General features: G+C 39.2%; 1 protein-coding gene across 1 annotated transcript in view; it reads left to right on the top strand.

Annotated features, from left to right (window-relative positions):
* Positions 1–10,970: 10,970 nt before the first annotated feature.
* Positions 10,971–27,083, top strand: part of akna (AT-hook transcription factor) — a gene marked incomplete at its 5' end in the record, with an annotated part of 28,156 nt that continues 12,043 nt past the window's right edge. Inside the window, 12 exons of the mRNA XM_080046650.1 lie at positions 10,971–11,346; positions 14,388–15,114; positions 15,646–15,949; positions 16,721–16,795; positions 19,295–19,454; positions 19,695–19,786; positions 19,898–19,957; positions 20,041–20,159; positions 20,277–20,448; positions 20,714–20,895; positions 21,022–21,183; positions 25,461–25,686. Of these exons, the coding sequence (XP_079902776.1) occupies positions 10,971–11,346; positions 14,388–15,114; positions 15,646–15,949; positions 16,721–16,795; positions 19,295–19,454; positions 19,695–19,786; positions 19,898–19,957; positions 20,041–20,159; positions 20,277–20,448; positions 20,714–20,895; positions 21,022–21,183; positions 25,461–25,686 (2,655 nt within the window). The remainder of the gene's footprint in view (positions 11,347–14,387; positions 15,115–15,645; positions 15,950–16,720; positions 16,796–19,294; positions 19,455–19,694; positions 19,787–19,897; positions 19,958–20,040; positions 20,160–20,276; positions 20,449–20,713; positions 20,896–21,021; positions 21,184–25,460; positions 25,687–27,083) is intronic.

Below are 27,083 nucleotides of genomic sequence, written 5' to 3'. Positions count from 1 at the left end.
CTATAAACAAACTATGAGAAGCAGCTAAATCACTTTTTCTTTATTGCATTTCCATCGGCAAACAACACATTTCTGCATCGCTGCCAAAACCTGGTATTGAGTGGGACAGAGTGTGTGGTTGGTTACCCAGTCGGTTTTAAACACCCTTCTGTCCCCTCCTGCTCTCTATTATCACATGAAATACTAATTTGATAGCAGGTCAAAATGCTGCTTGTTAGTAGGGCAAGCATTTCCTGTAAATAGATTCCTATATAGCTGATCTTTAAGACTTTACTGTCACTGCCGTTCAATGCTTTTAATGTGAAGCAGCAGCAGTAACGTTATACGGCTGTAAGGGAGTGAACAGTAAACAGTGAGGCTCATACCAATGAGATCAAATTAAAACTGAAAAGTCAGATTACATGCTGCAGTGAGTATATCTCAGGCTTAAAGATACTTTTTGAGTCCAGTAAAGGAATGGCCACCAAAGATGAAAGCATGGAGACATAATTACATAAAGTAAATTCCTTTAATAGTTATTGCATTAAAAAAATATCAGCCATAGAAAGAATCCAAAATGGAGTTTGATTTCTTAAAAACTTTAACGACAACACCTTCACTGTAGCCAATTGTTTTCCTATTGCATACTAGAAAAGGAGGCTGTCTTGTTTACAATCCCTCGCCTGGAGAGCAATTCATTTAAAGCTTGCTTTCAATGTGTTGAAAACCCTGGATCACAGATGCATTTTAAAATTTTTATTTAGATTTATCTTGGAGGTACTCCCAAGAGGGGATACAAATCGCTCAGTTTGTAACTTAGACCGCTCAGCATTTCTCCTGCTACTCGCCCCGCTGAACAACACTTGATTATTATTTTGTAATTTCATACTTTTAATTATATACATTCACCCTGGGGATTTGCTGAAGCCATGATCAGTGCAGCAGTCTGTCACGCCCAGGAGGGGAGTAATGAGACATTTAGAGGACGACACCGCCAAAGAGTTTTGGAGACACTTCTCCACATGTGCTCGCACATTGAACGCGCTCTCACAGTTTGTCCATAGGAAAAGTAATTAGGAGATAAGCAATCAGGTATAGTGAGAGATGGAGAGAGAGAGAAAAAAAGAGTGACTGACTAAAGTAACAAATGAGACGTGATTGGTGAATAGGATTTGCTTGCTTCCTCTAAGGAGGAGTGCGAGCGTAGATAGGATGTGCAGCAGACATCCTCCTAGTGTCACTCATGGATGTACTTGCATTTGGCTGCAGCTATGAATCTAATTGGAGTAATTAATCTTAGTGTTCTGTGCATGGATGTGTGCTACGTATGTGTTTTAAAGTGAGCGTGTGTGGAAAAAATATGCTCAAAACAAAGCCACAGCAGATTTAAAACAAATGTAAATGTCACAGAGGAGCTGCTGTGTGGAGCGTTGATGTGGTAGTCTGGGCTATTTGAACAATGCCAACAGAGCAGCTCTGTGAGAAATTGCTGTCAAACCCTTCTGAATTGATTGTGTTGACATGGACAACCGAGAGAGGAGAATGACGTATGCATGTTTTGTTTTCACAACAGCAATGCTGTCTAGCTTCGAAATGTCAACCTTTAATGAACCAAAAACAAATGTTTGGGATGCACTAGCCGGATTTTCTTTTCTTTCTTTTTTTTAAAGGTCGTCCCCATATTCATATCCCATAAAGCCCAATTATTATGACGAGATATTTTTTTAAATAAAGATGTAACTTTTCAATTATCCGCTCATTTTTCAAGTGCAACGTAAATAAAAGTGAATCTGCATGGATTGATGGTCCCTGTCAGCATCAAAAACATTTAATATAGCATATGATTTTTCTTAAAAAGGAGCAGTGATTTCCTAAAAAGGCCGAGTTTAAGCACATCTACGGAAGGAAGCTGAGAACTGCAATACTCATACATTGTGAACAAAGCTCGTTATCCCCTCGATAGTGATCCTGTGATCACAAGATATACTGTATATCTAACGGATATCAGGGAAAACAAAGCTTGTTTCCACTCATTCTTTTTAATATGATCATTTAATTATATGTGCTGTTATCTACTCATCCACAAAACATTTTTGCTAACGAGAGATAAATCATTTGTGTATAACTAAAGATAACAGCAAATAATATTATAAAAATTTGTGAAAATATATGAATATCTCATGGTAACGAGAAAAACAAAACAAAAACAATATACGAGTTTGGCCGTTCTAGACTTCCGTACAAAACTTCCACAATGGTGTACATTGTGAGATTAATACACATTTGATTGTCTAGTGAGTTTTTATAGGAAGAAAGGAGTAATGATTACTTATATAATCCTCTTGAATTGTCACTCCTTAGTAATTTTTCAATTCACACACATGCCCGAAAAAACACACACATGCACACACACAAGACTCATAGACATGCAGATGTCATAGTAATATGGCTGCCCTATAGCGAGCAGTTAGGGGTCTGTGTGTTGCTCCTTTCAGCAGTACATGCCTACAGGAGGTGAACTAGCAGCTCCCCAGCTACCTGACCACACTATTGATTAGTGTACATAATCCTCCGTGTGTTTGTTCATGGTGATGAATAGAACTTGTCATTGTCACTGTTGTACTGGTTGACAAGTTGTCAACCAGTACAACAGTGTGCAATTAATGAGTTTTAAATAGTTTTTGATAACAATGGGGCTCTGGCACAGAGGTGGAGGAAGATGTATCAAGCTTCAGAAATACACACAATGCTTGTTACTAGGATAGTACATTCAATGTTGGCTTTTGTCTTTTTCTGGGATTTGTTATATAAAGTATATATAAGTATATATAAAAGAAGAAGATATTATAAAATATCCTTGAACAGAAGAAACCAAACATCCTAAAGGGTAAACGATGTCTAAACCTAAGAAGCCCCTTACGTTGGCACATATAAAGTAAAAAAATAGAAGAGTTTATTTTTCAATCTTAGCAAATAATAACTAGAGGAGTATAAAGGGACATATTTTTAAGTACCAAAAATATAGTTATGTTTGATACGGCTCCTTCATAAATCTTCAAAGATATCCGATTACCAGAATATTAAAATTTGAGATATAAGAAGTACATGGTTTTCACAGAACTTAAACAAGATGTGACTGTAAAAATCTTGTTTACAAATCACAGTCTCAATCCCTTTTACTTATTCTGAAAACATTTCCAATACCGGCAATAGCTCCATACCTATCCATTAATGCCAAAGTTCCCTTGATGGAGAATCTTAGCCCCTCCCTGCTACCTACCAGGCCGTCCCCCGCTCAGGTGAAATGTAGACAATGGTAAAACATGTCGTAGAGAATGTCAAATGTTAAAAATGTATAAATAAAGCTCCAATCAGATTTATAAAGACATTTACAAACCTTCTTGTCACTGCAGAGTCATCCCTCCTCATCATAAGTTAACTCCACGGTGGCTGACCCCCGCGTGCTGTGGACATATGTCGATAGTGGCCCCGGCCCTTCTCTCTTAACCTGAAATTAAAGGGCCATCCAGTGAGGGAGGGATGATGGAAGGGAGTGCTGGGTGGTACTGACAGTCTCATTAATCAAACGCCTAGACAGAAGGTTGCTGCCCTTGGCTCCGATATGAAAAACGACAGCTCAGACTTTGACTTGTTGCTCTTGCTGTATCAAAACCCCACACACACAAACACACACACACTGTTGAACCACTGCTTCCCCCCACAAAGGTCAGACCCATCCAGCAACAAGCACCAACCTGTTGACTCCATTGATAATGTTTATTTGTTTTCACTGAGTGTGCCTCCTGCTTCGTTAGCCGCACAAGTGGATTTTGTCGGCGTTCATTCTCCGCGCCCTGTCATGCTCTTCTTCAGCTGCCTGCCTCCCTTTTGCTTTTTCAATCAGTCCCATGTTCAGTCCATCTCTCAGTCCTTTCGCCTGCTTCCTGCACATTTTAATGAGGAGTGTGTGTTGTACAATGACATGCTATTTATTTATACAGAAAGTGTGTTTAATTTTTCAATAAAGATAACTGCACAAAAACTAGCGAGCTGTCTCTTGTTGGTATGTCATTGAAGCAGAATAAATGTTGGTGCATAAGGGGGCGGTCGATGCTTGCTAAAGGTGAGACACTGCAGGTGAACAAGGTAACATATTCGACTTTAAGATATCATCATGAAACTTTGCCAGTTAATTACTTGCATTGGAAACATGTTTTTTGAATTACATTTTTTAAATGTTTGAATATAAAGTGATATTTTAGACTACAGTGTAAAGTCCACGAGATGGTTTTCCCACTTTGGTGTGGAAGAACTTGACTGACTTGCAGAGTTCCCCTGACTTCAACCCAGTCCAACACATTTAGGATTAACAGGAGCAAATCTCTGCAGTCAGGGTCCAAAAACCTTGTGGAAAGTTGTCCCAGGAGAGGCACTATCTGTGTCATTTCTGAAGACTCTTCATACTTTTTTGCCCAGCTGCTGTCGAAAATTCAAACTGTGTATGGCCCTGCACCTTGCACACACAATTGTTATTGCTGATTTTCAATCTTCTTTCATTGCCCCAGTAGAGATATAAAAGCTGCAGCAAAGCGCACCTGGAATATAACAGTTCAACAATACACAATTGAGAATATTCACTGGAAGAACTCAGTTTTGTATTGAAAGGGGAAAATAGCCTTATGAACTTTGATCAATTTTCTGAACTGATTATCTTGTTCATGGTTGCATGAGAGCCGAAGGAGCCTATTCTAGCATGGGACTGCTAGCATGGGACTGAATCTCCCTTATTGAGGACAATAAGGGAGATTGCTTTGTTCCCCTTTTGAAAAAATAATTATTTTTCTTTTATAATATTGGTGTTGAGTTTTCTCCGTGTTCCGTGCTTTTTCAATCCATTTGAGGAAAGTTGTTAGGTATGATTTTGGGTTACTCAAGTAAAACTGACCCAACCTAATTCAGTTATCAAGCAACCAAACATATTCTGGTCCCAACTTCTCTGTTTTAGTAAAGTTAATAATAGTGTGTTTTAGTTGGATAAAATAAGCATGTGAAGCAATCCTCTTGGGCTCTGGGAATTTTGAAATGCAAATTGTAAAGACTCATAGATAATAAATACTGTATATATTACTGTTGCACCCCTAATTTCAAATTCACTTAACCTGGATGTGGTCCAACTCGGGCCAATGTGCTATCAGAATCAGAGTAATGCTTATTGCCACGCACATGTACACACAAAAGGAATTTGGCTCATTTGTTGGTGCATACAATAAATATGTGTCTCTGTGTGTGTGTTTATGCATGCATTTCCATGTGTTGGTGTGGTCCTGACACATTTTATGATTGAGAATCATTAGGCTGCACTCAAGAAATCATTATGGGGGAATGACTTTCTATTGAATTTATTTATTTATTTGTGGCATTTTTTACTTTTTTGTCATCGCAAAACTGCTCCAACATGTGTTATCCTAATGCTGCGGGGTCCACTCCTCTGACCTTGTATTATACAGAGAGAACATTCAGGCCTGCGGCAGGAGGACTCAGCCCCGGGCAGTGATCTCTAGAACATACAGAGCAGATTAAGGGCCAGTGACTTTATAACACTCTGAGACAGATGCAGACTTTTTTTTTTTAAAGGGCAAATCGATGCCAGCTTTGTAATCATCACTCTGTGTTCTCTTTGTTCGCTCTCATCCAGTTTCTCCAATGATTTGACACATAATTCAAATGTGTTTACACAGGATAAATCATTTATATAAATATAATATATAATAATAAAATTTGTACGGAATAACATTATGCTTACGGAAATAATTGGTAAAAAGTAAAACTATGAAAAAATACCTTTACATCGGCCTCGACATCCTGTGTTAACAAGATACAAATAGATACTTTAATTTATTCGTCCTTGAAAATAAAAGGTATCATGGGTTCTTTCATATTATTGCTTTATTCCTAAGTACAGTTCAGTACTAGTCTTTTATAATAATACAATTATTATTATTATTAATAATAATAATAATAATAATAATAATAATAATAATAATAATAATAATAATAATAAGGCTCATTTATAATAATTTCAAAAAGTTTTTTTGAGATATTACTAAAATCTAGAATTTGAACAGATTAAAACTCTGTGAACATACACAAATGAAATACGACCTAGCCTACTGTTTGTTTTATCCTCCTGCACAATATATTTTTTCTTTTTCATCAAGTTAGAATTGTCTGAAAATAATTGCGTACACTTGTTGTAAAACTAAGTTGAGTAAAACCTGTGTTGAACAACAACAAAAAAAAGAATAGATGAACTGTATTATTCTTGTAGTTGCCTGATATGGAAATGTTAGTAAATGGTGTCCTCTTGTGGCCACTGCTTTGAACTACAACCCAAACCAAGTCCCGCCCCTGACAATCCTCATAACCGGGAGGCGGGAGGCTGTACTCGGAGGCTCTGTCAGAATCGATGTCCTGAACACTGCCTGTCAGGTAAGACCATCCATTAAAAAAAAACTCTACTAAAGAAATTAGTTTGTTAAGAATCAGGTCAGAAGAAGTTTGTGTTAGTGTCAGGGCCACTTGAAAAACAAGAAAAGTGTTGTAGGGCGTCCGTTAGAAGTAAAATAGTACCTGAAATATTAAACCCAGGACGTAAAAATCCCCACGTATTTTTAATCGGGTAACTACTCCGGCTGCAAAAATCAGTGCCACACTCCAAAATACTGAAAATTTGCTTCATTATTATCAGAAACCCTTGCTATTGGCCATGAATTAATACAGGTAAGTCATTCGAATCAAAGTACTAACAATACATAGCTGAAAGTCGTTTTAATGTAGGTTATTTGTTTTGGTAACGATAACCAACTTTAGTAACTGGCACTGAATGTTAGCTAACCGAACGTTACAGTTACCATGGTTACTAACCGTTTTCTCGTACTCTGCAGTTCATAAAAACAAAAAAGACAATTGAGATAAGTTTCGTTTTCAAACAAGTGAAATAACCTATTTGAGGAAACCACAGTGATTTGTTAACTGTCGGCGGCGGTTTGTTGTGGTGTGTGTCCCATGGTGACTGGGGGTGGGTCTCAGTTTAAGTTTTGCGGTTTGCAAGGCAACCGTGCTTGTTGCTGTGGAGCCTGCCACTGAAATCACTGCAGTCTGTTGAAAAACCCTCGACTAACTTAATATGAGGTAAGTTTGTTTCTCTTACTATCTTTTTTTCCTCTCAACAGTGTTATTTAGATTGCTCTTTGCGCGTGCTCCTCAAGCCCACCAGCCAGACTGGTTGGACTTGGTTAACACTAGTTGTAGGTGCTTGTTGTGCAAGTGTTTCTTGAGGGGGAAATTACTGATCTTCTTGTTTTTTTGCAGATCATGGACCATGTGTTGGAATACAGCCCACATGGCTACAACTTAGGTTTGTAGGTGTATACTGTAGAAAGTGATTTCTCATGTTGTCTTAAGCTCAGACATTCCACTGCAACTGGCTGCACAGTTTATTTTAGAAAACAATGTGACCTCTTATGGATATGTAACTAATTAGCAGCAAAAGTGGCTGGGGAAAACTTGCTGTCTAGGCTAAACTAAACAGCATTTACGAATGACAGGGTAACATTTTAAAGACATGTAATCAAGATTTGACTAGATTAAAAATAAATTAATAAAGATAATAAATTGATATAAAACCAGAGACAAGCAGGAAATCTTCACTCTTCTCAGCAGTCTCCTCTGCACAGTGTGTCCTGGCAGTGCTCCTGTTGCCTCTTAAGAAGATTAGCTGTCATATCTTAGTCACTAGGCCGTCCTAAACAGCTCTCTGTAGCTCTGCCAGCGATGCACTGTGTGTTCAATATTCAGCCTGTATCGCCCTGTGAAAATCCACGTAGCACTGAGTGGTTTTGTGACAGCTTGGCTGGGACTGGGAATGACAGTAGAGTCTCTCCTTCACTTTTCCTGTCTCATTCTGTCATTCTATCTCTTCACTGCTTTCTCTCTCTCTCTTGTACACACCTCACACCTGTTCATCCTGGATGCAGCCTTAGCTCACATGACAGTCTGGTGATTAGAGCCTGCTGTCTGTCTCTCTGTCTGTGAGGAGCTGCCCTATACTAATGATCGATGTCTGTTTACAATGGGTGAAGCCCCCTCTAAGGGCTTTAAAGCAGCTTAATTGCTCCATATGGCCACCCAGATAAATCCTTAGTGATGAACGGGGACCATGAGCAGAGCAACAGGTGAGTTGTTTTTTTGCTTTATTATTCTAAAGAGAAGTGTGGACTGCCAATAATTACAGAATCTAGAGAGTTTTGAATTTGGAAATGGCTGGTAGTTGCTGTCTGCTACTGTTCCGCATTTGCTCTAAAGCTATTAACTGTTGGCCACACACACCACAAATGCCCACTTGCCCAGTATGTCTTTGTTTGTCAGACAGACACACAGCACAGAACTGAAATAGTTATTTAGGTGGTGGACTTTCACAACCTTTACTCAAGTAGAAAGTTATAGAAATTAGAAAAATAGCAATTGTTAATGTTATTAGTAAAACCTGTGCTTTTGGCCTATTTTATCTTAATTGTACCAAAAATAACTCACAAGAACTTTCCCTATTGAAAATGTATTCATTTGTAACTCTCTAGTTAGTTGAGGTGGAGCAGCTCAGTTATACTAGTGTTGGGTAGTTTAAATAGTCACAATGAAAATAATAAATATAATAAAGTAAAAGTGCAATCCTTGTCTCCGGAGTCCCTGGTAAATCCACATGCTAACAAAGGAAGCAGTCCATGACTAAATAATGTAATATACTGTGAGCTCCAGCTCTTTCTATTCTGAAGTGATTGTTTTCCTCTGTGCTCTCATTCCTTGTGGTGTGCTTTAAATGCATGGTGAGTTTGCCATGTCGGCCAGCGTGGTGAAGAGTCGCTGCTGATTTGTGTGTGAAAGGGTTGTGGAGAGGGCATAACACGACTCTGTCAGTCCCACAGACTGAGCCCTGTGTTTGTTTAACACCATCAAAACAAGTGTCTGTAGATGCACAGGAGCTTGCTGGAATTCTGAGTATGAAAGATACTCTTTTGATTTTTTTGTGTGTAAGGTTTATGTGTGGGATAAGTGACACTGTTAAAAGCAGGCTGATAATCTCCTCGCAGTAATCTGGGATGTGATGAGAAGTAGCATGGTGACCACTTTTCTTGATGAGATTGCTATTTCTAAAATGGTACTTCACTTTATGCTTTTTTTAAGCGCCCGTTTCCTTGCATTACGTTCTCAGACAATGACCCTTGTCTGTTACTCGGTCAATTTTCTTACTAGCTGCTCAGTTTGTTTAGCACTGAAGAGACTGTCAAGAGAGTACTGATAATAGTGAGCGTTGTAGCTCTAGGCTAACTAGAAGTCCAAGCCAAGCTGTGTAACATGAATGAGATGCTTGTAGTAAATGCTGATTGGTTCAACCTAAAAACAAAGGATTTAATGAGGGATCAAACAACAAACCCTTATTTGTTGTGTAGACTTACAGAGTCCATGTCACCTTGGAAACGAGTCCTTAAGCGCTGCACCTCACTCACACACAGATGACACAATGTAACATCACCACTGTAGAGGACAGGATGTACAAAATAAGGACATCTGAATGTACACAGGAGCAAGCATTAATACATTGGTTTGCCTTTGTAGTGCATATTTTTTATGATTTTTGTTACAAGTGAGTATACACATTACCTGAGTATTCTTCATTTAGGCTCTAGCTAATGTTTACTCTCTGTCGACACATAACATTTTGTGGAAATCATGCTAGATGCAACAACAAGATAATAACCTGTTCTCAAGTACTTATCTATGAATGGAAGCCTAATCAATGCTTGGAGGCTTGTATGATAATCAGTTGTGTTGTTATAAGACCAGGCTTTAACTGTCTGTCTTTTAGAAACTATCACAGGAATGTGTTTTTTCTGTGAATTATGTTTTTTTTCTTCATATAACTGAACAATTTCATTTATGTATTGTTGTGCTTTGATTGCTGTGCATGACATTGATGCTGTGTTGAAACTATTGTTTATGAAAGTATTACATCTCTTTTTATTGCTCTCTTAAGACTTGAGACAGCAGTAAATGCTCCTGTTGGAGGATGATACAAACAATATTTATGAGATGCAATGGGACACAAGGTTAAAACTGGTTTGTGAAGTGTGTGTGTGTGTGTGTTTGTTAGCAGGGAAGAACAGTTGTGTGTTCTGTGTTAAAAGACTCCATTAGTTTGTGAGCAGCACAGTCTTTACTACTGGGCTGCTGTCATTTCTGACATTAAAAACAAAGAGGTGTCAAAGACAGTTTGATTCAGGAATGATCAAAATCACAGATGCAGATTCCGCTGCAATTATTTCATCAGCTCGAGGGCTGCAACTGACAAATATTTTCTTGTTTGATTGATAAATCTATTCATAGTTTATAAAAGGTCAGAACCTTGGAAAAAAAAACAATTTTCTAGAGCCCAATATGATGTCTAATTGTTTGTTTTGTGTGATCAACAGTTCCAACCCCAACTTTTTTTGTGTTTTGTATTGTGTTTTAAAAATGTCTAAAACTATTAATCAATGAATGAAATTAGTTTTTTGATTAATTAACCAATCATTTCAGGTTTTAGCGTGTCGTATTACAGTGCAGTTTATCATCTTTTTAACTGCTCACTGTTTAATATGCGCTTTGACTATTTCCTTTTTATTAGCTTGATCTTGTAGATGTTTGTTTTTTATAGATACTAAAGAGCTGGTACTAATTTGTGTTTCAGGAACTTCCTCCAAAGACCTCTCCTGTCCTATGTGAGCCCTCCTTAGCTGAACCTCTGGACTACCAGCTCACTGACATGCCTTGCAATCTGTATTAATGTAGCTATGGCTTTGAAAGTGGCCTTCACTGCAGAGCCAGACCATCAAACTAAGATGCAGCAGGTCCCTGTGCCTGGTTAAGACAGTAACTGAGGTCACAGACAAAGGAGGATGGAGACAAGAAAGAGCACCACGGCAGGGGTTCTCTTCTGGACCCCGGCCCCCATCCGTACCTCACCCACCAGCTCTGTGATATCTGATGAGTGTGTGTGGGAGGAAGAGGATGAAGAACAGGCAGAGAAGGACCAGGACTTTCTTAGTCAGATGGACAAGAACGGCATCATTGGACTGTCGGAAGAACTGGGGAATATGGAGTTTGAAGAGAATGGTAGTGATGCTGATTCAGAAGATGATCCATACCCGTACTCTAGACCCTTCACCCCAGAGGAGGCTGACCCTAGTGGGCATGGCAGGGACACACCACCTGAGGAGACGAGTTATTACACTGAATCAACTAAAGGGGATGCAGCACACAGGCTGCCACCATGTGAGTCTGCGATCATGTATTATTTCATGTATTTAACGTTGACTGAATTATTAATAACCAGGACGTTGTCTTACTACTTTAAAATCTATTTTAGTCATTCAATATGTATGTTTTTTTTTTATTTTATTTTTTGCATTTTTGCTTTATTAGACAGTTTGGAGATACAGGGATGAAATGGGGTAGAAAGGGGAATGAGATGCAGAGCAATAGCGGGGCCGGATTCTAACCCGAGTCTGCTGCGAAGAGGACTGATGGGGGGGGTGGGGCACTCTAATCACACTGCAAGCTCCTCCCCTACCAATATTATCTTAATGATTAATGTGGACTGTCCAATGTGAGAAATAGTTTTTTTAAGTTGTACAGAAAACACTTCAAAATCATAATATATGAGCAGATACAGATAGTGTATTATCAAATCAGTTTAAGAAAAGCAGTGATACCTGATAGTTGACTGGCTTAATAGGCCAGGCAAAGTAAAGCATTGTTGTGCCAAATATAGAATTAAGTGTAAAATATTTTTTTTCAGCTCAGATCATTTCTATGAGGTGTCCAGAACAACATACTAAAAGTCCTAAGAAATCCTAGTTGAGGAAATATGTTAAATTCTCATAAATCCGAGATGTGTGCCAATAAGGCGAGACAACAATACATCCCAATAGGGCTATTTTTTTCCTTTACCCCTATCAAAATGAAACTTCACTCAATGAAAGTATCCATGAAAATAACCTTTTTTGTATTACAAGTTTCTTTGAAAATGAATTTGAATAGAGTGTATCAGACGTTAGAAAAGCCGCCCGGCAAACACACATCTTTCACCAGCCAAAGTGGCGTAATAACTTACTGGCCTAAGAGTTTTTACTTTTATATACTATAGATGATATTTACCAGCATTTGGCAAGTGTTAATGTAGAGCCCTAAGCAGTGTTGTCTAAATGAGACAGTAGCCTATCTCGTCAACCTAGACTGGTAATTATCTTCGCATGTAATGCATTTTGATAGCAAATGCGATTACAACTGTGGCACTGCACAGCCCTGTATGTTTAGTTGTTTGAACCCCACCGGTTAAAAACTAGCCTGGTCCAACCAGACCATCGTACTTAATTTCATTTGTACAGAAGGTTTGGAAGTGCTGTAATTGGCAAACGTTCATTCACTTGGAGGCGGGTGTCTGTCGAAGTTTAAAACTATTGGATCTGCCCAGTGCCACTCTGGATTAGCCAACCAATCGCATCACGTTTGGTCGTCACGTGTGTCATGAGCCGGCTTCTGGCGGTGCGTTCCAGTTGGACAGGGAACTCGGAAATTTCCGACTTCACTACATATAGTAGTCTATGAATCTACCGGTACCTGGCAACAGTAACTTGTTAGAGCCTAACGTTTAGTTATTTGGACGAGAAAGGTTTTAGGCGTCCATACTTTCGCGAGCAGATGCACTGGAACACAGACAGGTCGGAACTCGGAACTACCAAGTCGGAAATCTCCTTCTTCCGAGTATAAAGGAATGCAGCATTCAACTGCAACTGGAGCGCGACTTCGACGTCATCGTTCTCAGCCACTCGCTCTGTTCGCTGATTGGACGATTGTAGATTCTCCGGTAAAACTGGGAAATGCACTGTACACCTAGACTGACTACTGAAGGGAAAATGAAATTTGGCCGGAAGTAGGCGGGCGGGCAGATCCAGGCTAGTTAAAAACAGCAATGTAAACGTAAATTATGTGCGTGTTGATTTAAATACAGCGCGGGTAAATGGAATCGGATCACAAGTAGACAAAGAAGTCACATTTGAAAATACAAGTGTGAACACACGGACTGAGAGCTGTCCACTTGTAACCAGATTCAAAAAATCAGATGTTAATCCCAGGTGGAAACAGGGTCTAAATGAGAATTCAACATATTTCCTCCACTAGGATTTCTTAGGATTTTTAGTATGTTGTTCTGGACACCTCCATAGAAATGATCTGAGCTGAAAAAAATTATTTTATAATTAGTCTGTCGTAAAACGCTATTTTGCCTGGACTATAAAGATGGTCCTTTTTTTGTGGTTCAAATTAGGGCCCGACATTTTATCGACAGACAGATTTTTTATTTATGTATTTATCTATATATTATCAAGCAATCTTGTTAAGTGAAATGCATTGCTGCCCTATAGGTTGCCTAAATGAATGGCATTAAGGCCATAGCCTATTTTCAGCAGCAGCAGGTGTGCTGTAATACATTGGATTAATCTACACTACATTGACAGTTCCCCCTGCAACCAATTACTTACAGTAAGATAAAATGCTTAATTTCTGATTTAAAAAATGCCCCATGTCCGTTTAGACATATTTTTGTAACACCTTATTTTTTTTAATGCATATTGCAATAAAGAAAGAGTTCCTGTACACATTTTTGACAAAGTATTTATATATCTATTTTGAAGGGTTTTAACAAGTATTTTTTTTTCAATACATATTTTTGTGTAATTTTCTTTTACATTTAATCGGCAAATTAATCGGTAACCAGATTTTTTTTCTGCATATAATTGGCATCGGACCAAAAAATCCATATCGGTTGGCCCCTAGTTCAAATATTCAATGTAATCAGTCTATTTGTAGTTTGCGATTACAAATTGAAAGTTAACATTTTCCATATCTTACTCACATCATGTAAGTGGCACACTTGACCATGATTCCTTCCAATCTCATAACCACCGCTGGAACGTACACATTCTAGAGATTTAAAGTGAGCATAGAGAAACTTTAGTTCTGCCGCAAGTGAATATAAAAATAAAATTTATCGGGAGAAGGTCAAACATCCAAGTGAAGAAAGAATAAGCAAGCATGTTTACAAGTGGAGGCCTTAACAATAGTGTCACATAGTGATGATTAGGCAACATAGTCATACCATGCCAGGACATTTTTTATTTTTAAAATTAATATTTTTTTATTATTATTTGAATGTAAATGTATAAACCGTAAACACCCTGGTGTGGAGACAATGTATGCCTGCACTTTGTTGACAACTGTTTTCCCTAATTCCTCATCTGTCATGTGTTTGGCAGGTGTTGACTTGAGGGATAGCTTCAAAGCCCAGACAGTGGATGAAGAGGTGAGTCAGAAGAGAGATGGCCTCCCTAAGGGGGACAGTTACTCAAACATGACAGAATATGAGGAAGATGGAGAGGAAGCAGAGAAGACGAGCGACAGGGAAAACTTCTCTGAGAGCCATATTTCAAAAATTGAGATTGAGAAGATCAGTTCTACACAATCTGGTAGCGCTCACCTGCTAGCCGTGGAACCTGCTGCTGGAGTCTCCAGTCATCACGACTCAATATCCCAGCATGCCTCAGTCACAGCCCCCACTTTCCTTCACCGTCGCTACTTCTCTACTGAGGAAATAGCTGCTGCTCCGGATATTGAAGCTGAATCTTTTCCCGAGATGAGCGTCACAGAAAGTCTTTCAGAATCACACATAAGTCTCATGTCCAGTCTTCCTTTTCCTGAGGTTAAGCCCAGGACTTTCCATCAGCCCGCAGCAGTCACGGCTTCTGATGAATTCATATCAGATCATGACTGTGGAGTCAGTAATATGCCTTTAATGGGATCAGTTAAGTCAAATAAGCTTCAGGAAAAGCCCACTCCCTCTCCAAGAAAGAGCAGACAGCACTCTCCAGGAGCCTCCTCCTCAAGGATTCCTTCCCCCAGCAAAGTCAGGACCAGAAGTCCTCCCAACAGAGAGCCCAGGACGCCCAGGGCCAATAGTTATGCTCCTGAAGTGGATGATTCCAGGTGAGACACAGTCACATTATGCCCCTTTTCCACCATAGGAACTTTCCACAGGAGTCTCACCTCTTTTTAAAAAAAAAAATTCTGCCATATGGCCACGTTTCTTGGCTAAAATATACAGCGAAATAATCTGTTTACAGTCAATACCACTAACATTCACTATAGTTTCAACAATTCTTGTGTATTTTTCTAAATAAAACCTCCCACAAGCGTATATATGCGCACATATATTTTATTTAAATGTATCATAAAATACAATGATAGCAGTGCAGTTACTTTTACTGCTTTTCCATAAATCATCGGCCTGATTAGTTAAAACCTTCCCCGGACTTTAGGCTGCGGTGGAAACACAGACAACAACGGGCCACATAAGCCCATTCAGTTCCTTGAAGAGGAGTTCCGGGAAATAGTGGTAGTTTTGGTGGAAAAGCGGCTTGTAGAGATTTATTTTTCCTTGCTTTTATAAATTTCTATTTATCATGATTGTAGTTTTCTTCATCAAACCACTTACCGTGAATTTCATCGTATTTCCAGAAAAGGCCCTCTGACGTACCGCACACCAGACTTCTCCAAGGTGGAGCCCAGGGTCCGATTCCCCAAAGGTGGTTACAGTCCTCCCAAGAGTAAAAGCTCGTCCAGGGCAATGTCCTTGTCACCTCAGCCCCCCTTAGTCTTTAAATCCCCGGCTGAAATTGTGAAAGAAATCCTACTGAACACCAATGAAGGATATTCTGGCCTATCATACCCTTACAATCCACACAGCAGTGACCCCAAGTCCACCGTGCCTCAGGAGTTCAGGTGCCGGCTGCAGGCCACCACACTGCTGGAACAACTTCAGGTACTGGTGCTGCCCGAGGCTTTATATCTTCACTTTCACATCAACTTTCAGTATCATATTCTTTATGTTTTGCTCATCAACATTCTAGTGCAACAATGTAATTACAAAGCTTTCACCTGAGACTGATGTTCATACTGCAGATATTAATTGAAAATGGGAAGTGGATGAAGATCTTCAGATCACTGACCTTGAAGCAATACAAATGACTCAGTTCCCAGTTGTACCGTGATATAGAAATAATGTTTGAATTAATCACAGATAAGCCTTTTCTTTCAGCAAGACTTTTTTTTGTAAATGTTCTTCTACTTTCTTTTCTTACTTTGCCTCACTAGAGAATCATTTAATTTGCTGTTAAAATACTGATATTATCCATTCTGCATCACATCAGTGGAATTAAAACATCTCCACTGGCATGTTTTGAAAGTGGACCACTGTTTTAGAGCTGGCTGTCATGTATTCTACATGGACATAAGGAAAAGCTTCTTCCACAAACTGTTGCCACATAGTTGGATGGTCTGAAATAATATTGCCTTCTGAACAAAGTGGCCCAAACAATGAAACTAGCCCCAGGTTCTTCAAATATTTTACATCTATGTTTATTTGTGACAGACTTAAATCCTGCTCATTCCTTACCTCCCCTTTTTTTTCCAAAATCTTTCATCTCCCTTTTTTTCATTCCCCCTTTCTCCTGGCCTCACGTGCTGCTTTTGCACTCTGTTTTCTCTGCTCCTCCCTTCCTCATTCTTTCTTATTTCCTCTCCCTCTCTGCAGGACGATTACAACAGACTGTTGACTAAGTACGCCGAGGCAGAGAACACCATTGATCGTCTGCGTCTAGAAGGCAAGGTAGTTAATCTAGAAATCAGGCTACAAATGATCACAATCTTTTTTTTTTTTAATACTTTCTTTTTTTAATTTTTCTTTTTAAAGAACACAAACATCTGAATAACAACAAAACACGCTTGACCAGAAATTGTGGAGTCTGGGACAGAACCAAAACATATGAGCCAGGGTTCCATCAGAGTATTTGCACCTAATGCAAAGGGGTGAGGAGGAGGGATAGAATGAATGTAATTTGACACACGAATAGTGGAGCCGGTTTACAACCTTATATTGAATTAATTGGTGCCTTGAGTTGATCGAGCAAGAGTGTGTGCTGCGAAGACACTTAGCCCAACCATCTTCTGACATTTTTACTCCTATTTTGCACTCCCAGGACTCCCTCGGATGCTGCGTAGAACAGGGGGATTATAAATTGCAAAATTTTAAATGTTACCTCTTACATAGTTCCTTGTTTGTAGGCATTTGAAAAAATGGGATGGCTGCAGTGTGGATCTATCCCTCGGCTGAGCAAATGAAGAGAATACATTATCAGTGTACAAGTCTTTAATAGTAAATAGACCTCTGCTTTTTCCAGACTGAGAAAACAGTATCTGTTTGCGAAGGGGGACATGCATGATCGTGGCAAATGGGGGTTAGAATGGAGGTGTTTGGCAATTAATATTTATTTTTTTATTTGATACCAAATCTGCAATGAGTTTTTACTCTACAAAACCAATATCTTTAAATGATGCTAGAGGTTTTCGTTCTGCATGGAGTAGCGCTGGAAGAGAAGTGTCTACCCACGATGGGGTCGTATCTTTAAGCTCATCAGGATACACTGTGTACATTACTACACATCCTAAAGTCTAATAGAATAAAATCCATGGTGAGAGCCCAGAATACTTGGAGCCTTCTCTAAAACAAACCAAGACACTGTCCACGTGAAATAACAACTACGTAGTCAACACTACTCTTGTGACCAAAATATTTCAGGCAATAACAATTGTCCCTTTGTGTGTGTTTTTTTGCATGTGGCCAGTGCTATTAATATACAGTTGCATTCGTTTGTTTCTGCTGCTGCAACTTCATAGAACAAACATATATTTATTAAACTTTTATGGTGCGTTTTCCTCTTTTATGGGATTTTGGGTCAAAATAAAATACAACTAGCAACAACAAAATAGTTGTTTATGAAATAAATAGTTTTTTTCCTTTTTCTTATTTTTTTATAGATTAAAATGTTTTAATCTTGTCCTCAATGTATTCCTTGAGTACAGACCTATAGAGATCCAGTAGTTCCTGCCCAGACATTGTCAGCTTATCACAGACGGAGCAGTGTGTCAGAAATAATGACTGGAAGGCACAGAAAAGTGGAATAAGAAAGAAGAAATGGAGGAGGAGAGACGGGAGGAGTGCTGCGAAGGAGCTCCTTTAAATAATGATCATCCTCTATCTGTTTGGACAGCGCGGCTCCACAATCAGCACAGTTAAAATCAGTTTACAGAGCTCCCTGCCTCTCCTCCATCTCCTTTAATACAGCACTGAACACCATCTGTCCCCCCCTCCCTCTGAGTGTATCACATGGCATAGCAGAGGCGTTTACACTGAAATGAACTGTGTTTTCCTGTCAGCAGAAAATGTGTCAGGCCCCTTTTTTGGCTCCGCTTACATCCATTTTATTCTAACAAGACGGTTTCTAGGCTGGTTTATAAACTTCGTTTATTTTCATCTTTCTGGCCCATGTTTTCAGTATCTCAATTCTTGTCTGAAAGTAATAGTAGGGAGAAAACCAAACTAACCTGCAATCAGTGGCTCACTGGGTGAACTACAGCTCGAGAGAGAGTGTGTGTGTGTGTGTGTGTGTGTGTGTGTGTGTGTGTGTGTGTGTGTGTGTGTGTGTGTGTGTGTGTGTGTGTGTGTGTGTGTGTGTGTGTGTGTGTGTGTGTGTGTGTGTGTGTGTGTGTGTGTGTGTGTGTGTGTGTGTGTGTGTGTGTGTGTGTGTGTGTGTGTGTGTGTGTGTGTGTGTGTGTGTGTTGAGGTCAGTTTGAGGTCATAATGATTTACTGCATAACGGGCCTATCAAGGAACGGTGTCCTTTCATTCCCATTTCAATGAATCCTGCATTGGTGTTAACAAGGAGGGGAGGGGCGACCACCCAGCATACAGTATGTGTTTAACCCTTTTTATCAAGCAGTTGAGTTGCTTGATGCTGTGGCTTTACAAACACTAGAAGGAACAAATAACATAAATAAAACAATACAACTAGAACACTAGATGGGGCTGTCAGCTTTCTGCGTGTTCATCAAATCCATCTGAATCTGAAATCTACAAAAAAGAGACTTGTTCTGGAATATAATTCAATCGTGTTATACAGTGTAAAGGATTTTGATCACCAGAACTGTTCTACCCTTTAACCCAGCCTCAAGTCTAATTTCTAAACAAATCTATCTTGAAAATGAGCCGGTGATGATGGATGATATTGATGTGTCTTTGTGTGCTCCTTCTTTTCCATCTCTCCACCAGGTGACCCTGTACTCTGACCCTCCAAATCCCGGCCACTCTATGCAGTCTGTAATGAACAACGAGACCTCAAAGATCATGACGCTGGATTTCCCTCAGGCTCAGAAAGCAGAGATCAGCTCAGCCTCTCTCCATCCAAATGGACACAGCACTCCACCTCAGAGTACGCTCATCATATTCAATATGTGCCACCTTGCTGTCAGTTCATAAATCATATGAATCAGCTTGAAAAAAGTTATTTTAAATGTATTTTGTTGCTAGTACAGTTTTTCACTTACATTTTTTATATATGTGCACATACAACCAGATCCAACTATGATTCAGTTGCTGCTCGTTGCGTCGTTTTGTATGACTTGCATCATACTAGTGTTGTGTCCTCTGCCCCTGTCCTTGAAATGAACAGGAAGTCCATCTGCTACTTCCTTCAAAAGACTCCCAGCCCCTCAGCAGCTGGCCAAGATTCTCAGCAATCAGGCCCTCAAGTTCTTCCAGCAGGTAAATTACTTATTCAATCTATCAACGGGAATGAAATCCCTTACAAATTTGATGATATAATTTAGGAAAGTAATCAAAAAGACATAAAGGTGTTTACGTTTTGTCATCCAGCTGCATACTTTTGAGGATCTTCTTAAGAACAAAAGACTCAAACCTTTTGAACAGATGAAGGTAAGAGCAACACACTCACAGTTTAAGAAGTACTTCTAATGGCCACGTCATATCCAAACTAATGAAGCTGTGCTCTCCCTCAGGGTGTCACACAGCTGGCTCAGGGGCTGGACTCTCTAGAAAGGGGCTACCTGTTAGCGAGGGAAGAGCACAAATACCTGCAGCAGCAAAGTGACGAAATCAGCAACTTTGACCCTGAACGGTGAATGATGGCCAAGATAAAAAATTAAAAAAAAATTATAGATAATTTAATATTGTGTATACTCACGTGCACTCCGTTGTTTTTCTACTACTGTTTTATTATGCGTGTGTGTGTCAGGGAGCTGGAGGGGCTGATCTTTAACTGTGGTCAGCGTATGGATGAGCTGAAGGATCAGGTGGTACAGATGAGACAGGAGAAGCCCACCTGTGAGGCTCCTCCCTCTCCACCTCCTCAGCCCACCCCTCCCACTCCCCCCTCTGTGGGGGGACAAACCCCCGCTAACCCACAGGTACCAACATCAAACAACTCACTGTCTTTCAACTGTACATTTTGAATCAAAACTATTATTTGTTAGTGCTGTTTGTAATAGATTACTCATTTTGTCAAACATCAAGCAACATCTGATTGTCCCGCAATTAAATGGCTGACAGCTATACCCACTGGCATTTCACATGATTTGACATTTGCCTGTTTTCTAATAACATGACAGGGCGTGATTTCAGCCACATCAGATTGTATATAATGTAATGCTATGTATATATATCTCCCTCCAGAGCCCACCTGATCCGTTGCTGGTTGATCTGGTGGAGTCAGCGCCAGTGGTGCTGAGATCTGCCAGTGAAGAGAGTGATGAAGAAGAGGTGGAGACAGAGGATGAAGAAACTCTGAAGCCTCAAAAGCACAAACCTCTGAACAGCAAACACAGCCTTGTTGAACAAGACGTTGCCACAGATTAGTGAGTGCTGACATTTGTGTACTTGTGTGTAGAGCGACCATCTGACTGTCAGTGTTTGGAATGTTTTGCTCACTATGAGCCTAGACTTTATTTATTGACCCTGAATGTTTTCCTCCTTCTGTTTAGCTCCCAAAGCTTCACAGAGCTTCCGAAACATTTCCACCATAGCCAGAGGCAAGCAGCTCCACTTTCTCCTGCCTTAGGAACCGACATACAGCCTGGGGAACAGGAAAAAGAGAAACAGGGGCAAGGAAGTGGAAGCTTGGAAGTCCAGAGAAGTCCACAGAGGTCAGTCTGCACTGAAGCAGAGCTGTAGTTTAATTAGCAGTAAATGCCTTGTCTCCGATGAGCAGCAAAGTTTGATTCGGGATCGTTTGGTAATGTTCTGGTTTGCTTGTCCACTGCTGACAGTACCCTTACTTGGTAGGCAGGGTTTATGCCGGAGGGTGATAGCTGCTGTCAGAAACAATCTATGGGTCACAGCCTAGGCGATTCTTCTCTTCTCTGACTGTCAACCAATCACTGACTGCAGTAATGTAGCTCGGTACTGACGGCTTGTTACCCCAATGAAAGGGTGACAAAAATAGGTACGGCACAGTTTGCTTATTTTGGTACTCTTTCCAAGTTTTGACAGTGGAAACTCAAATAACTGCGTGCTGAACCGCACCGCTCAGTGAAAATTAGGCTATAGTTAGGTTTGTTCTTGGACCTGGCAACTCTGTACTGTAAAATAATATTGCTATTTCAGCTAGCTCTTTGATAAAATAAGAACTTACACATAAATATATATTAGGGATGGGCACGAGTAGTGTTTTCGCTACTCGAGTGATCGCTTGCATTCCTCGAGGATCAATCGATTCCTCGTTAAACTTTTTTCTATTTTTAGAACGCAACGCATCTGTCTGCAGAATAACGGTTCACCGCAATAAAGCGCTCGATGCTTATTGTCAAACAGTCACAGTTGCCATATGATATTAAAGGCCTACTTCACCGGTTGGAATATGAAGGTGTATTGAACTCGGAGATCCTATGAAGTAGAAATGTGCAAAAAAAAATGAAATCGGATCATCCTAGTCTGAGAAAAGGCAGATAGAGTGTTTTATGGTCTCACTGTCTAACCCTACATTTCTCTTCACAGAAAGAGACATTTTTTTTCCACAAGTTTAAAACACCTTTTCCTCACTGAAAGTTATTAAATAGACGGGCCACAATTTAAACCGATCAAGTAGGTCTGCGGTGGGGAGAAAAAAAGCATGGGCTGTAGTTGTAACAAAAAAAATAGCCTAAGTCACCATTTAAAATAAGAAGGGCAGCGAATAATATAAAATGATTGTCCTACAATTTAAATACATATTTTAACTCACCAAAGCAGTAGACTTAGTAGTTGTATATCCAACCGCGTAATGCTCACTCCGTGTCCGTGAATAATTACCGCAACTAATTCTTCATATATATATATATATATATATATATATATATATATATATATATAGGGGAAGGTGGGGTGATTTGTGCATTTTGGAAGTTGCAAAACCCCTTGTTTCTAGAAAACCGTGGAAGAAATTGGAAATGTGACCACATATTTAAGAAGAGCCATCCATTTGACTCATCCTGTAAAGAAGGGAGACACAAGGAATAAGATATAAGCACATTTAAGCTCAAAAAACTGTGTTTTGCCTTTCAAAGTAAAATTTCCATGATCAAGGTTTTTTGATTATTGTGTCTGAACAATTATAGACACGTTTGAAAACATTTGACACATGTTTTAGTGCTTTGGTATGCTACACTTTGAGTCTATATAGTTAGCACAATGTCAACCCTAAATTGCTGCATCATGCCTATTATCCAAAATTCTGGGGATGGGGTGATTTGTGCGCAAGGGCCTGGGTGAGTTATAAGTAAGTAAGTAAGTAAAATGTATTTATAAAAGCACATTTATGACAGTTTGCACTGTCCAAAGTGCTGTACATAGTGCATTCAGTAGGTAAACAATGAAGGTAAAATAACAATAACCAAAATAAAAGACGTAAAGCCCATACATCCACATAAACACAGATAGTAGTGCAGAGGTAAGTAAGTAGTGCAGAGGTTAATGGGGAGGAAACACCAGGGTGTACATATGGGTTTTGAGCCTTGATTTAAAGGCAGAAATGTAGGGGGAATCACATTTGTCAGGTGGCAGTTGGTTCCACAAGCACGGAGCAACTAGTGCAAAGTACATTTCTGAGAGTTGTGCCAGTGGCATGGCTGTATACGCTGGTCACCAAAAGAAAGTGATAGTCTACAGTAGCTCAGGAGAGAGTGACATCTCAATTCCACTTAACGACACCACTGATGAGAGTTCAGATGGCCAGAAAGATGATGATGGTGACTTTGTCATTGTGACACAATGACGCACAAATCACCCCACATAGTGGGGTGATTTGTGCGACAAGACAACTTTTTTTCCGAAAGCTATATTTCTTAAACAGTTTATTCCAGATCCAAAGTTTTTATTGCCAGGGATGCACAACATCCTGAAATATATGTACATATTTGAGTTCGAGACATAACTGTCAAGGCCTCACTTTAAAATCACTTTGAGTAAAAAGTTGCACAAATCACCCCACCTTCCCCTACATACATACAGTGATGCCACGGCATCGGACCTCTTTTTTCAGTAACGAGTAATCTAACGCGTTACTATCTCCAAACCTAAATCAGATTAAAGTTACTCATCAAAGTCACTGTGCGTTACTTTTTCTGTCATTTTCCTTAGTAAAACATTTTACATAACTGCACAAATGACTGCGATATAATGTAAATAAATATGCGCGCATGTGTCTCTAAACGCTCCAACTGCTCCAACCGCTCCTCTCGTCTTTTTGGTAGTGTGTGTGCCTGTGTGTGTGTGTGTGTGTGCAGCAGCATTACGGCCGAGTTTAAGATGAACTGTGGCGCAACACAAACGTTTCCCCCCCCCATGAAATATAGCGTCTGCTATGGGGATATTTAGGATTCGGGTACGGTGACGTTGAAGAGATAGTGTTTAAAATTTGGAAACTTATAGTCACGTGGCGACCGGTGGCCGCACACACCCAGTCTATCAACACGAGACATCGCAGAGAAAAGTCAAATTAATGCATGAGAGTGAAGGGCCAAGCACGTTAAGTTTAAAGACACTGCTACTGTCTTTGCACTTTGGAGGAATGCATTTATTTTCATGGGGGGGAAAAGGTTTTTTTTTATTAAATTTTTTAAACCATAATTTTTATTATTTTGAAAACAGCTACTAGCCTACAAGCTTTATTTGATATATTTTCAATTATTCTTAATGTGTACATGTTTTAAACTGAGATATATGGGTTTCAAAACCTGTAAAGTAACGTTTAAAGTAACTTGTAATCTAACTTAGTTACTTTTAACATCAAGTAATCAGTAAAGTAACTAAGTTACTATTTTGAGGAGTAACGAGTAATCAGTAATCGGATTACTTTTTCATAGTAACTGTGGCAACACTGTATATATATATATATATATATATATATATATATATATATATATATATATATATATATATATATATATATATATATATATATATACACTCAACAAAAATATAAACGCAACACTTTTGTTTTTGCTCCCATTTTTCATGAGATGGACTTAAAGATCTAAAATTCATTCCAGATACACAATTGTACCATTTCTCTCAAACATTGTTCACAAATCTGTCTAAATGTGTGATAGTGAGCACTTCTGCTTTGCTGAGATAATCCATCCCACCTCACAGGTGTGCCACATCAAGATGCTGATCTGACATCATGATTAGTGCACAGGTGTGCCTTAGACTGTCCACAATAAAAGGCCACCCTGAAATGTGCAGTTTTGTCTCACAGCAAAATGCCACAGATGCCACACACATTGAGGGAGCGTGCAATTGGCATGCTGACAGCAGGAATGTCAACCAGATCTGTTGCTCGTGCATTGAATTTTCATTTCTCCACCATAAGCCGTCTCCAGCAACTTCGCACAGCCATTGAAGAGGAGTGGACCAACATTCCACAGGCCACAATTGACAATCTGATAAACTCTATGCGAAGAAGATGTGTTGCACTGTATGAGGCAAATGGTGGTCACACCAGATACTGACTGGTTCTGAGTCCCCAGACCCCCAATAAAGCAAAGAAATGCACATTTCAGAGTGGCCTTTTATTGTGGACAGTCTAAGGCACACATGTGCACTAATCATGATGTCAGATCAGCATCTTGATGTGGCACACCTGTGAGGTGGGATGGATTATCTCAGCAAAGCAGAAGTGCTCACTATCACACATTTAGACAGATTTGTGAACAATGTTTGAGAGAAATGGTACAATTGTGTATCTGGAATGAATTTTAGATCTTTAAGTCCATCTCATGAAAAATGGGAGCAAAAACAAAAGTGTTGCGTTTATATTTTTGTTGAGTGTATATATATATATATATATATATATATATATATATATAAATACAAACGTTATAGATAAAGGTTCTTAAAGAGGAAGCTCTACTAAACTAAGTTCTGTGTACTTATCTGTTGACAGGGAATCAGACCATCAGGACTCCAGCAAACAGCGGAGCAGCAGGTCCAGTCCCTCTTCACCCAGGACTTCCAGTCAGTCCGGCCCGCATCCTATTCATCCTCCCAGCAGCAGCAGGAGGAGGATAGAGGCGGGAAAGTCTCCCAGCAGCAGTCTGAGCAGTCTGGCAGAGATCACTGGATCAGAGAGAAACAAACTCCAAACAGGGAGCAGCATGCTGCTTTCTCAGGTCAGTTTATACCTTGAAAAAGTGTGTTGGATTTTTGATTCTACATTGGTTTCATTTATACATTTGCTTTTAAAATTGTGCCTTTTCTGTAGTTCTTTATTTTATTTTACAGTAATGATACTGTTGTATCTCATTTAATCTTTCTTCCTAAAATATTACTACATGTATTTAACAAAATGATATGAATACAATGTGACTGTAGCCATACTTATCCATCCCTGTATTCGCTTTTTTAACCTTACGCTTTTTTACCTTTTGTATTAATATACATTTGTTGAGCTACGAGACCAGGAACATGAAATGTAGGCTCTTGATCCTATAACACTGCATCATACTATTGAAGCATTGAAACAACAAAACACTTTCCTCCTCTGATAATATTTTTTAGATCAATTAAAGCTGGGGTATAATGATTTGGGGAGAAAATAACAGTTGGGATAGAGATTCGAATCTAAATACCTCAACCGCTCCATTTGTTCTCTTTGGTCCCTCCCCTATGGTCCCTCCCTGACACGCTTCACCAACAACGTCGGTGCCAAAGTGAATGGACAGTCCCAACAGCCAATAAGAACAGAGAATCTGATTTTTTTTATTTTTTTATTTTTAATCGGAGCCTTGCTCTGATTGGTCAAAGTGTACCGCTTATGGAAGTAAATGAGTGTCATCGAATTTTGAAAAGCCATTGAATTTTAAGAACTGAATATTTATGCATTGAAATAATGTATCTGATTTTTTTTCCGCATTGAAATAATGTATCTGAATTTTTTGCCTCTGAATTTAACTCATAACATTTTAAACAACTAATTTTCACCTTTATTTTACAATGTTCTCAAATTCAAAATCAAATATTCAACAAAAAATTCAACGTGCCAAATTCAACTGCAAAATCCCATGTATGAAATTCAGAGTAAAACTTGGAAGAGCAATCGATCATAGATGCTCGATCGCGTTCAAACAAAGAGAGCCAGTGGGAATATTAGCTTGTTGCCTTGGATACCCCTGACTGATGCAGGAAGGCAAATCAGGTTTTAGCCATGTCAAACGGCAACGCAAGTAACGATGGTGCTTGGGTGAGTACAAACATGTTTCTATATAGGGAAGAATATAATGGCTAGCAGAGCTAGCGATCTAGCATCTATGATCGATTGCTCTTCCTTGGTTGCCCAAAGTTTTACTCTGAATTTCATACATGGGATTTTGCGGTTGAATTTGGCACGTTGAATTTTTTAACGTTGAATATTTGATTTTGAATTTTAAAACATTGTAAAATAAAGGTGAAAATTAGTTGTTTAAAATTTAATGAGGTAAAAAATTCAGATACATTATTTCAATGCTGCAAAAAATTCAGATACGTTATTTCAATGCATAAATATTCAGTGCTTAAAATTCAATGGCTT

The sequence above is a fragment of the Ammodytes marinus genome (assembly GCF_949987685.1).
Source record: "Ammodytes marinus genome assembly, chromosome: 18".
NCBI lineage: Eukaryota > Metazoa > Chordata > Actinopteri > Uranoscopiformes > Ammodytidae > Ammodytes > Ammodytes marinus.
Note: the sequence above shows the minus strand (reverse complement) of the source record. Positions and strands in the feature narration are given on the sequence as shown.